Source organism: Narcine bancroftii, chromosome 14 (genome assembly GCF_036971445.1).
Source record: "Narcine bancroftii isolate sNarBan1 chromosome 14, sNarBan1.hap1, whole genome shotgun sequence".
Lineage (NCBI taxonomy): Eukaryota > Metazoa > Chordata > Chondrichthyes > Torpediniformes > Narcinidae > Narcine > Narcine bancroftii.
The window spans coordinates 62,536,652-62,548,993 of record NC_091482.1 but is presented as its reverse complement, the minus strand read 5'-3'; the positions used below and the strand labels follow the sequence as shown (position 1 = coordinate 62,548,993).

The 12,342-nt window shown below is 40.8% G+C and overlaps 2 protein-coding genes across 2 annotated transcripts in view; one reads left to right on the top strand and one right to left on the bottom strand.

The window, feature by feature from the left end:
* Positions 1–4,414, top strand: part of spg11 (SPG11 vesicle trafficking associated, spatacsin) — a 127,965-nt gene extending 123,551 nt beyond the window's left edge. Inside the window, exons 38-40 of the mRNA XM_069910158.1 lie at positions 1,479–1,634; positions 3,159–3,310; positions 4,089–4,414. Of these exons, the coding sequence (XP_069766259.1) occupies positions 1,479–1,634; positions 3,159–3,310; positions 4,089–4,269 (489 nt within the window). The 3' untranslated portion in view covers positions 4,270–4,414. The remainder of the gene's footprint in view (positions 1–1,478; positions 1,635–3,158; positions 3,311–4,088) is intronic.
* A 653-nt stretch (positions 4,415–5,067) lies between these two features.
* Positions 5,068–12,342, bottom strand: part of LOC138749351 (uncharacterized) — a 30,336-nt gene continuing 23,061 nt past the window's right edge. The window contains exons 9-11 of the mRNA XM_069910560.1: positions 9,694–9,858; positions 9,185–9,258; positions 5,068–6,832 (exon numbers count right to left, since the gene is read on the bottom strand). Coding sequence (XP_069766661.1) covers positions 6,716–6,832; positions 9,185–9,258; positions 9,694–9,858 — 356 coding nt within the window. The 3' untranslated portion in view covers positions 5,068–6,715. The remainder of the gene's footprint in view (positions 6,833–9,184; positions 9,259–9,693; positions 9,859–12,342) is intronic.

Here is a 12,342-nt window from a genome sequence, read left to right as displayed (position 1 = left end):
GGATTGTACATCAAATGTGGAGTGGTCTCCATGTGATGAAGAGTGTGTCGATAAGACCTCCTTGTTACTCAGTACTGGATTTAGTCATGAATCCCACTAGCCAAGTGTATATGGAATGTTCTCCTTTCACCTAAGAGTATTTAGGGAGAACAATCTATCTTCTTTTCATTTAAAGTAGATCAGTCCCAGACGTGTGGAAAATGTTTCCACCTGGTTTCTCTGGTCATATCTCGGATGAAGCTCCACTTTCCATCACTTGATAAAACTGGAACTGACAGCAAATCCTCACTTATTCCTTGGATAGTTTTTTTTTGTTTGATAATTATTGAGGTTTTAAAACTATCACAAGATGCTTCATAGATACACTATTTGAAAGAGGTAACCAAAAACTGGACTAGATTTAATGACCATCGAGCGTGGCAGGAGATGGAAGGGAATTCCAGGGAAGTCACTGGTGGAGTGATTCAAATTTGATTTAAAGAATAGTTTCTGAAAGATGAGTGTCTGTTAATATCCACAGATGAGGCAACAAAAACCACAATTTTCATCATTAAAATGAGACACAGACTGGAAGTCAGATCACAATGTGCACCTGGGAAGTCCAAATTTCCGGTGCTGTTGGGTGGCAAGTTCCAGGAGTTAGATGCAGTGATGATGAAGAACCAGTAGGTGGTGGTGTTTCATGCACCCAAGACCTCTGATCCTTTGTGGGGTTGTGGTCACAGGTTTGGAAGGTGTTGACCCTGAAGGGAGTGAATTAGCCCTGGTGCTGTTGGAGCTGAACTCACCCAGGCAACTGGAGACTTTTCCATCACACTCCCAGTATGTCTTGAACGTGGTGGAAAGGTCCCTCACCTGCTTATTATTATGTTTACTACCAGAGAAGGAAATACATTGCCCATGACATAAACAGTACAAATGTAAGTTGTTTTGTAGATGGAGGCAGAATTCAAATCGTCAGAAAATGGTCATTGTTTCAGACTTGCTGATTCACTTAAAAGGTGAAAATCTGCAGCCGTCATCGTAAATGATTCAATGAAGTTCCAAAGCATGGGAATCATACAATTATAATTTTGGTAATTCACAAACCTGGTTCTGGAGAAAGAAATGACATTGAGCCTGACATTTGGAACTCTGATGTAGATAGAATTTCCAATCTGCATCGTGCATTACCATTCTGTCCATTGTCATTGGAAGTAAAGCTACTTTTCTGATCCCTTCTCTGTGTAAATTACAAACCAGCTCCTTGCTCTTCACTCCAGCAGCTCCGCTTGGCTCAGTGGATGCTTCAGGGATGACCACTGGGGTAACTCCTGTTTTGTTCCAGAGTCTGTATTTCTCCCAAGACTCGGAGAGGAACTGGTAGGTCGTGGTGTTCCATGCACTTGAGGAAAACGTAGTCATTCCCAGGAAATGGAGTTAAAGGTGTTATGTGAAGTATATGGTCTTGAAATACTTGATAACCTTTCTATTTCTAGGACTCGTGTATCCGCCGTGCCTCTCAGTGTGTGAAACTGGCAAAACTGGTGACTCTCCAGCTCCACTTCTTAAACAACAACCAGGACATGCAGTTAATTAATCTACAGAGAAATGACTTGATGACTTGTATCCTCTCCTTACCACGGTTCTATCAGGTACTGTGAAGGGTCTGTGATTACTTCTTTCATTCAGTTGATCACAGGGCTGAACACAATTGTTAGTGGGTTTGCTTTTTTTTTGCCTGTCTCCACCTTGGGGATAGATTAGCAGCAAAAGTCCTTTACAAGCCAAATTCTGCATCTGGCTTGACTCTCCTTGCATTGCTTCCTGTAAAAATGCTCCATGTTCTTCCAGTTTGTCCTTGCTGGCTGAGTCTATTCCAATGACAAGACTTTCCACATGGGTGCACTGATTGCTTTTTAAAAAATCCTTTAACTCCCATTTAGGGTTAATCCATTAGGATATGTAACCCTATACCGTATAGACTCGTATAAAAGTTGACCAACCACCCATCGAAGCTCCACTGCTACTCCTGATGCCCTGGCCATGGATAATCTCCTCAGTCGGCCGCCGAGTGCAGATCCTCAACCGTAGTTCCTTTGCTATCCAAGTCTAAAGGAGTGGCAGTGTTCACTGCAATATTTGATGACAGTTCAGCTAAGGCAAGTGTTGACTTCAGTTTATCAAGGAAGTGGACAGAACAAGAAGTGGATCATATGGCCATCAGTGTTCGAAGGGCTGAAAATGCTTGTGGGTATCATAGCGTTTCCTGATGGTATGCACAATTATAGTTGACGATCCTTTCCGAATTCACAAGTTTGGAAGAGAAGGGTTGATATGGTAATTACAGGGCAGCCAATGTGAACCAATGGTGGAAGATGTGAATATTTATGGGACTAGATAACATTGAAATTCTGGTTAGACATCCGGATACCCTGGGTTGCAATTCTTCTTGCCCTATTACAGGAAGGCCTTAGAAAGGGTACATAAACTGTTTTCGGAGATGAAGGGTTCTCCCACATTCCAGCATCTGCTTTATAGGGAATGAGTTATGGGAAGAAGTTGGACAAACCCTTTCCCCAGGGTAAAAATGTCAAGTACTAGAGGAGATGAATGGGGCAAATATTTTGCAGAGAACAGGCTGGTGTGGAAACAAATACAATAGCAGTGTGTAAGAGGCATCTAGAGAGGATGGATGGATGGACTGTTCTGTTCCATGCTCTTTAACAAACAACCACACTTGAACATGGTGAAATTCTATGCAATAGGCTATCTTGTGAGAAGACAATATGGAATAAACTAGTTTGCAGACTGACCTTCTTTGGCTTGGCTTCGCGGACGAAGATTTATGGAGGGGTACGTTCACGTCTGCTGCAGGCTCGTTGGTGACTGACAAGTCCGATGCGGGACAGGCAGGCACGGTTGCAAGGGAAAATTGGTGTTGGGTTTTTCCTCCTGTCTTTTGTCAGTGAGGTGGGCTCTGCGGTCTTCTTCAAAGGAGGTTGCTGCCCGCCGAAATGCACAGTTGGAGGCGATATCAGCCCACTGCCGGTGGTCAATGGGGCAGGCACCAAGAGATTTCTTTAGGCGGCCCACTGGATACAAGCATAGTAATTCTACTACTGTAGCTGTGAATGTAAACATCAACATTTACTTTAACTGCATTCTCTCTTTTCCAGGCATCCATTGTTGCAGAGGCTTACGACTTTGTGCCTGATTGGGCAGAAGTTCTATACCAACATGTCATTGTTTCTGGTGACTTTGCCTATCTTGAGGAGTTCAAGCAACAACAGCTGCTGCAGCAAAGCCTGTTCGAAGAGATTTCTACAAAGTAAGTATTGTTATTCTTACAGCTATTGGAGCTGGAAGAGAACAATAGGACAAAACCCAACAAAATGTAAACAGATTACAACTGGTTTAAAGGATATAAATAATACAGCAAGTGACAAGTCTGAACCTAGAAACTAGTGAATAGACTGGATCTAAAAAAAATGCCTTTCATTCAAGGCCCTGACTAATGCTTGAACCTCTCCAGCCCTGTGAAGGTAAATGCTTCACGCTAACAGCCAGTGCCTGCTACCCCATCACAGACTTCCATGTTCCAAGGGATGAGCTGGGAAGGAGGAAGAGAAATTCAACCTTGATCATTAGTGATAGATATTCAACAATGTTAGTGGAAGTGAATAAATAAAAGCAGCCAACCACGTAACAGTTAAACCACAGAACTAAGATTATTGAAAAAAAAATCACCTAGTTCACTGTACTGCAAGGAAAGAAAGCTGCTGTCCTGATCCAGTCGAAGTGAATCCAGACCCATCAAAATGGTTCTATTAACTACTTCTCAATTATTGGGTAATGAGTACATAACACTCAACATCACATTACAGAAAAAATGGGGCCCAGGGTCTTAATGTGTCCAAAGAAAAATTTGTTTTTGGAAAGGAAGAGAATACTGCAACTCTGACTTGACGTAAACTTTTTAAAAAATCCAATGACAACAGGAAATATCCAGTCTTGTAGCTAGCAGAAAGACTGTTTTAAAAGAGAATCCAAGTAGCAAATAAAGGATTTCTTTGGAAATTGTTACAAGCTTTTTTTAATACTTCCAGATTTAAACAACACAAGGGAGATGCTGGAGCAAGTCAGAACCTGAAGCGATTACTGCAGTACTGTGAGGACGTCTACCTCTTTTACAAAATGGCTTACGAGCACAATTTCACAGACATCGCAAACGAGCTCCTGAAGGAACCGCAGACAAGATGTTACCTAAAAGACAGAATTGCCAGCTAGCTATCCGTGCTCCAAGTTTCCAGTGATGAAGCTCAACACAAAAAGTCTGTTCAAATTGTAAAAAAAATTAATTATGTAAATAAGTTTGACTTTGAGTTTGACCAATATTTCATGTGTTCTAATACAATACTTATTTACGTACAAACTGAAGCAATCTGTTTCTATTGATGTATAGCAAGGACAATATGTATAACAAGTTGCTACTTGGAAATAGCAGTTGAGCAAAGTGCAGTACAAGCTATGGGATTAAAGTGACTACCAAGTTTTTTTTCCTTCAATTGTGAACTGAAGCCCAAGCCCAAGCCAGAATACCTTGCTGGCACTAAGTACAGTGGATGAAATTGCTGTTTAAATATTTTCTGTCGGATACATAAGCTCACTGGTCTGCACCATAGCAGGTCACCAACAGTTGCACAGAATACCTGGAAAAAAGCCACAATTGACAAAGCAGTCAAGTAGACTTTTAAAGGGAGGGATAATGTACCAGATTACAAGGCAAGTTTGGGAGGGAGGTCAAATGGGATTGACACACCTACAGCTGGTACAAACTTAATCATCAAGCCTTGGGGAAAAAAACATTTCAATACTCGAGTATCTTGACCTCGTCGAGGTAAATAATTTGCAGTTAATACCCCATGTATCAAGCACAACGATTCCAGTATAATTCCAATCTGGACAGCAGTGAAACAACTATGGTTAAAATAAGAAGTCATTTCCCTTTAAATAAAAAAGTCACAAATGGGAAACACATACGTACATCCGCAGCACAAGGTCGGTTTTACAAAAAAATGCAGAAAATGACATTGTATTCATTTATTAATCCTGAAACATAGCAAGTGTCCAATTATGTTTACACATGGTAATGCCTTCCTGACTAATCATCCACAGATAAGATTAATGTAAAAATAACTTACTCATCTGTTCTGTTTGAGACAGCGGGAAATTGTTTTGAATGTTAAATTTGGAAAGGGTAGGGAGATGGTCAGTATAAGAGCTGCTATTGTGTTTCAAGTCTGCAAAATGCACCACCACTAATGAAAATAATGCATCATTTCCCAGACCAAGAAATTACCCTGGGTTGCAAAAGCACATGATCAATGCAGAATCTATGTAAAGTGCAGTTAAAAATGAGTAAATGGACTATTTACTGCACTGATGTCACTTTACATGCACTTCCAACCCAATACAAAGGACTGGCAAGGGCTACAGTACGAGCAGCACCCGCCTTAACCTATGTGCAAGAAGAGGGCTGGTCCCACAAATCTCATGGGATCAGTTAAAAAATAAAGGCCACAACTTCTGATGTGACAGTGAAGTTTCTGCATTCATTTCCAGCAGTGCAAGCCACTGGCTTGAAGAGCAATTCTTCCTCCCCTTCCTCTAGCATCTTTGATTCAAACCCCCCCCCCCTCCCCGGGTCGACCTTCTTTCAACTAAATGCTCAAAGCTCTCTGTGAGGACAATGGGACATACAAGGCTCAGTAAGTTTACCCCTGACTTGCCTAAAGCCAGAGACTTCAAAGTATAATCCCATTTAAGTGGGCCCAGTCTCTCTTTGCCCACACAAGTCCTCCCTGGTGAGAACACCAAGATCAATGGCTGAATCTTTCTGCAGAGCCAAACCACAGAAGATTTTACTCCTAAAATAAGGCCATAGATTTGTTTAGCACCTCTCTCAAACTTAAGCTGTCCCTTGGTGCATTACAGCCAGCAGAGTACTTTAATAAAGGAAAAGCAGCATCTAATGTGAAAACAGCAAGCTCCCATAAACAGCAATTTGATAACAAGATCACTCGTTTTAAAGTGGAGGGAGGGTAAAACAAAGAGGTAAATGGAAACGTTATTTTCTTTAAATGTCTTCAGTTTCCCAAGGGGTGCCATCATGAAAATGAGCAACATTACAGGAAAGCCCCATGACTCCTGCCTATTAGCCCAATTCAGTCACAGCAGTCCAAACTGAGGGCATGTTCTCTTAAGGCTGACTGATCAAAAACCAAAACCACAATGTCAGAAAATCAAGTTCTCTAATTACGCTGTGTTCATTTCGGAGAGGAAAACCAGCAAAATTCAAGAAAGTTTAAAAATAGTCATCTGACAGCAATTCTACAGTATCACAATAAACGTGATATTAAAGTCAGCGCAGGTCAGAAATGAATGTGAGGCATACACACTGCAAGGCTTCATTTGTTTCAAATATATAGCTCTCTTCCCCACCCCACCCGCCCCAAATCCATGCAGATACTTTCTCCACAGTGCTAGGAGTGTTGTCACCGACAGTAACAATGCGTGATTATGGTACCAGTAATGAAACCTATTGCCGTTATAACAGGCCATCCAGTGTCCTGAGCTAGTTCCATAACAACGCAAGGGTTCTGTGCAGCTCAAGGACAAACCAGCAACAGGAGGTGGTCTTACAAAAACATGCCGGAGGAAGCCTGGGTCACGATCACATGAAGTCGTCATACTCCTGCGTGTAACCATAATCGTCAAGATCATCCTTCAGATTCGCCTTAAATCCACCCGCAAGTACAGGGGCCTTTTTCTTCTTTTTGCCTTTGTTCTGCTGAAGGGTTGGACAAACATAATCAGCTTTCTTCTTTAGGAGATTGGAGTTTAACTATTGATATTCTACAGCCATCTGTACTTTCAATATCATGAAATAAATCACAATTATAGTTACACTGGACCACAAATTTTTCCAAAACATTTGCTTCCTGAAGAGAAATTATGATAGACAACTTCAAACTGAACACAAAGATAATTTCAGATTTGTTGCATCACAGGAAATTGGAGAAACGTTAAATGAACTTTGATTGAATTTAGTATATTTAATCTCATGATGACACTGACACATTGTGTTAGTTCAACTGACCTAAAAATGTTTGGCATCTGATGCCTCTCACGTCAGTGTCCAGTAATAGTCGGCCGGCACTGATGGATTCCAGTTGTCCTCATGCCGCTTTTCAACTGTCACCATGTCCTGGTGAAACCTTTCACCAAGATCAGCAGGGAAGAAGTCCAAGTGCGAATGTAGAGAATGAATTTTCATTGACTGGTTTTTCCATGCTTGAAGCATGATGTCAATCAGTTGGGTGTACATTGGTGCTCAGGAGGTGCCAAGAAAATTCTCAACATCTTCAAATGGCTTACAAGCACGTCTAGGCTTCAGATAACATTTGCATAGCACCTACTTGCTCTAAGTGCATGCCCAGGCATGACGACGTGGATAATATATTATTAGGCTTAAAATACGATGGGAAATCACGAAAATAGGTTATCTCTTTTAAAAAAGACAGGGGAATTTTGAGATCAGCAGCCCAAAATCCATAAAACGCACCCAAAATTGTTCAGGAAGCAAAATCTTCATTGTTCAGTGATATTCAAACAAAATTAAAACGCCACCAAACTGAAGGATAGATGTTTGGTGAATGAAGCATGTTTTAAGAATCAGGAATGGAATTCCAGATCCAAGGATTCGGTTCAATGGATAAGCACAGAGCAGGCCAAGGAAAATCAGGTTACACAGGTCCGAACAAAATTAATGACCCAGAATTCATGCAAATATTCTCAGCAATGAATTTACATTTCTCTCTGTAATAACCTCATTAGAACAAGTCAGGATTTGCACGGGGTCCTTGAGCTAGCACTCGAAGTCATAGGGCAAGAAGTCTCACAGGGATCCAAGGAAGTATTTTTTTTATCCAGAGTTGAAATCTGGACACCACCAAAGAGCATGATGGAAGCAAGTACTCTCACGAGATTTAAGTACCTAGATGAACACTTGAACCGCTAAGGGATTAGCTACAGAAATGTAGTGGGATTAGATCAACATCAACATGAACAGAAGGTCCTATTTTTGAGGTACACAATTCTCTCTGCATTTTAGAGAGATTTACATGTGGCTACATCTCTGGCATTCCATCCGTGTCAGCTCCCATCCTCTGGTCCTGACATTGCTGAACTCTAGTTCCTTGCTGCTATGTGAAACAATGACCTACATCTTTAGCCCTGCTTTCAGAAAGTTAGACAGTATTTTCCCTTTCAGCACCTCCACCACAAGAAAGTTATAACATGGTTAACTGCTTCAACTGCAGAGCAACAAAGAAGCTCGAACTATTAACAGTTCCAGAGCAGAGAATCACATTTAGAAGCTCCTCATTAAACTCTCTGGAGAAGCAGAGTGTCTTGCCACACTCCCTCACAATAGAATTGAAATTGCAGTCATGACTGGAAAATCACAATACCTGAACATTAACAGGTCACTGGCCAGGTCATAAAATCACTGCTTTAACATTCTCAACACAAGGAGGTTTTCTTGGTCTCATCCCAGAAAATGTGGACTCTATTATAAACAATTCTCTTCTTAAAAGAAGGGAATTAAAGAGGGAAATGACCTCCTCTGAGGTCCAAAGCACTTTAAATCTTTGAATTTTCTGTTTATAACAGTCCGATTTATAATCATAAATTTTGATCAGCATTCGCTGCGAATGTCAGACATATTCAGAGCCTCTAGTCCGAGATGTGCTTTAACCACCTGTCAGACAATTTCTGACTGCAGACACCCAGTTGGGGAGCTGCGAAAGTGGGTGGTGGTGGTGTGGATGGAATCATCAGCCAGGCCATTTGTGTAGCCTTGTGTTAATGACTCATCCACGTCGCAGCACTCCCTTCTATTGCATTTTGCACATCAACCAGAACTTTATTCTCAACCTTCTGCAATGTGACCTTTACCCTGAACTCCAAATGTATGGTGATTGCACGGCAGCCACAGCACACATGCCTTTTAATTGTTACCGAAGTATTTTGAACAAGTGTATAGCCTCTCTGTTTTAAAACCTAATAAGATATTTTCTCTTCGAAACTGTGCTGTCCAGGCACTGCTAGGGAAAACTGAGGTGGCCAAGGACCTTCTTACCTTTTCTTGTTTCTGCTTTTCATTACACAGTGTTGTCAGAGAGTTGTTCAACTTTTTCAAGTCATCAGCTTCCACTGTATATAAAGAAAAGTCAGAGCTGAACTCTTACAGCAATCTCAGATACACACATGGTCCGCCAACAAATAGGAACATTTCTACATCCCAGAATACTAGCAGGGAGATGGAACCTATCAGCAGATACCGTAGATCCCGCGTGAAATCCAGCCCCACAATGATAAAACATGCTAGTCATTCTTTGACTCAACGATGACACTGAATTTAGTTCCCACAGAACAAGATTTCCCAATCGGTGTAGGCAAGGTATCATATGAATTTTAAGCCCAACCATACCCTGGAGGCAGATCCATCAAAGTTCATCACTGGATTTAGATAAACCTACAAGACATTGTGAGAAGAGCCTTCCAATAGGATTTCATATTTCTGTAGATGCCAAAATATACAAACCAATGAAAAAAAATTACATTCACACACACACACAGTCAACTTACATGAAATGCTAATGTCTCTGAGTAGGGTTTCCACGAAGTCCACATAATATATAGATTTTTCAAACTGTGTAATCTTTTCCTTCAAGAGCTTTCCAAATTCAACAAAGTCTTCCCTTGAGGTCGGGCACATGGAGTCAATTCCAAACTGCGTTACGTTATTCATGCCTGAAAGAGAAAGGTAACATGAAAGAACATGGAACAGTTCAGCACAGGAAAATCATGCCCAAATTAAACTAAAACTGCTGTTTATACACATCTCTCCATCCCTTTGCATATTCATGTATCTACCCTGAAGCTCCTTAACACTACTTTCATGTCTGCTTCCACCACTACCCCAGCACTTCTTTCCAGGTACAGGTATACCCCGCTTTACAAAGATAGATTGTTCCCGAGAAACCATTCGTAAAGTGAAAATTTTTAAAGCGAAGACCCATTGACTATTATTGGAGCCAATTTTCATAAAAGCCAAAATCCATTATTACCCCATCATAATTTCTTTGCAAAAGTGAACACCGGTTTCTTCATATTAGCAAATTTAAAAAATTTGAGTACAGATATTTGCAAAACGGGGGGGCTTACCTCTATCTACCGTTCTGTGCAAAACTCTTGCCTCCCACATCTCCTTTAAACTCCACCCCCCACCTTCATTTTAAACACAATGTCCTCTAGTATGCAAGACTTTTTACCCTGGGCAATAACTGACCCTGATTCTCACTGTCTACCTATTCCTTTCATAATTTCATAAACTTCTATCAAGGTTCCCCCCAGCTTCCAATGCTCCAGAGAAAACAACCCATGTTTGTCCACCATCTCTGCAAAGCCTCCAATCCAGGCAGCATCCTGTGGTGGGGCGACCAGAACTGCACAATGTTTTAAGTGCGCCTCAACCATAGTTTTATATAGCAACCATACTCACATCCTCAAACCCCTGATGGATATAGACAAGCCCGCCATAAGCCTTCATTGTGATCCTATCGATTTGTGAGGAGCTATGGACCTGGACTCCCTTTACACTTTAATTCTATTAAGAATCCTGCCAGTAACTGTATGCTTTCCCCCTGCTTTTAACCTCCCATCTCACCTATCTGTACTAAATCTGTCATTTCTCTGCTCATATATGTAATTATATTCTGTTGTATTCTTTCATAGTTCTCTACACTGTCCACAACATATCAATCTTTACATCGTCTACAGACAAATCCGAATCAGAACTCTCAATTCTCCTTGGATCCCACACATCTTTAACTTCTACATTAGACTACCATGAGAGATCTTGTCAAATGCCATACTGAAGTCCATGTAAACATTCATTGCCCTACACTCTTCATCCACCTTAATCTCCTGTCCTGCATAAAGCAATGATTACGTCCATAATCAGACCACACCTTTCTAAATATGCCTAAATTCTATGCATCCCCTCAATCTCCCTACCACTAATGAGATTCGCTGGTCTATAATTTCTGAGATTATCCCTATTTCCCTTCTTGGCTACTTTCTGTACCTCTGGTGAGGATATAGTCATCAAGGCCCAGAGGACAGAATCCAATTTCCCAATTTGTAAATACCATCAAGTCCGAGGACCTCTACACATTGTAATACCCAGCACCACCTCTCTCTTGATCTCTAAAATGCCCTAACCACACCCCATACTGCTCCCACTATCCATCTTGTCCTTCTCCATTGGAAATACCAATGTAAGACCTTGCTCTGACTCCAGACAAATTTTCTTCTTTGTCCTTGAGGGATTCCATCTTGAATTAAAGATTCTATTATTTTGGACATCTCAGTCTTCCGGTACCTCAAACCTGACCCCAATTCAAAGAGTATGTACTAAAATTTCATCACGAATAACTGAAATTATGGAAACTGCTATCCTTCAAACACTGTATGATCGCTCCCACTCCTTTCCTTCCTCTCCTTTCAACGCACCATGAAATGCAAACCATTACATGAACAAGCAGCCCAGCTGCCATTTACACCAGGCTTCATTCACACATATGGACAATATAAAGAATATTTAACAAATTGCTTTAAGATAGCAACTTTAATAAATTTGTTATCTGAACAAAATAAATCTGTGACAGTGTTTGTGTTAAGTCATATAAATCAAAGGCTTGTCAAAGAGAGTCTTTGTGAAGCTAGGCAGAGGAGCTTAGGAAGCAATAGAATCACATATGGTACAGCCCAAAATGTGGTAGTATGTGACAAAAAGCACACACCAGTCCCCCAATACAATGCGACACACTCCTGAATCAGCCAATATTCTAAACACTGGAACATTCTACTTCAGGACTCTACAGAATTACAAAGAGTTTATTTTGAAAAGGAGTCTGTTTCCCATTATTTTTTCCACTTGTTTAAAAGCGATTCCTTGTTATTGCTGTGAGGGATTGAGGTTTTTGGACCTTTTAAGTGGATTGCTACAAAGCACACTTTGCCTCCCTTATTCCAATAGAAATGTTGCCAAATTAAAGGTCATAATCACCTAACCTGCAACGGCCTCACCATAATTAATAATTTTCCGACATCAGACTTCAGACAGATGTATTAATGCTGAAGAAAATTTGCTCACATTCATTCTTGTGTGATTTTTTAAACCATCTCAGCAGAGTAGGTTTTATTTAAAATACTGCAACCACAGGATCTGTG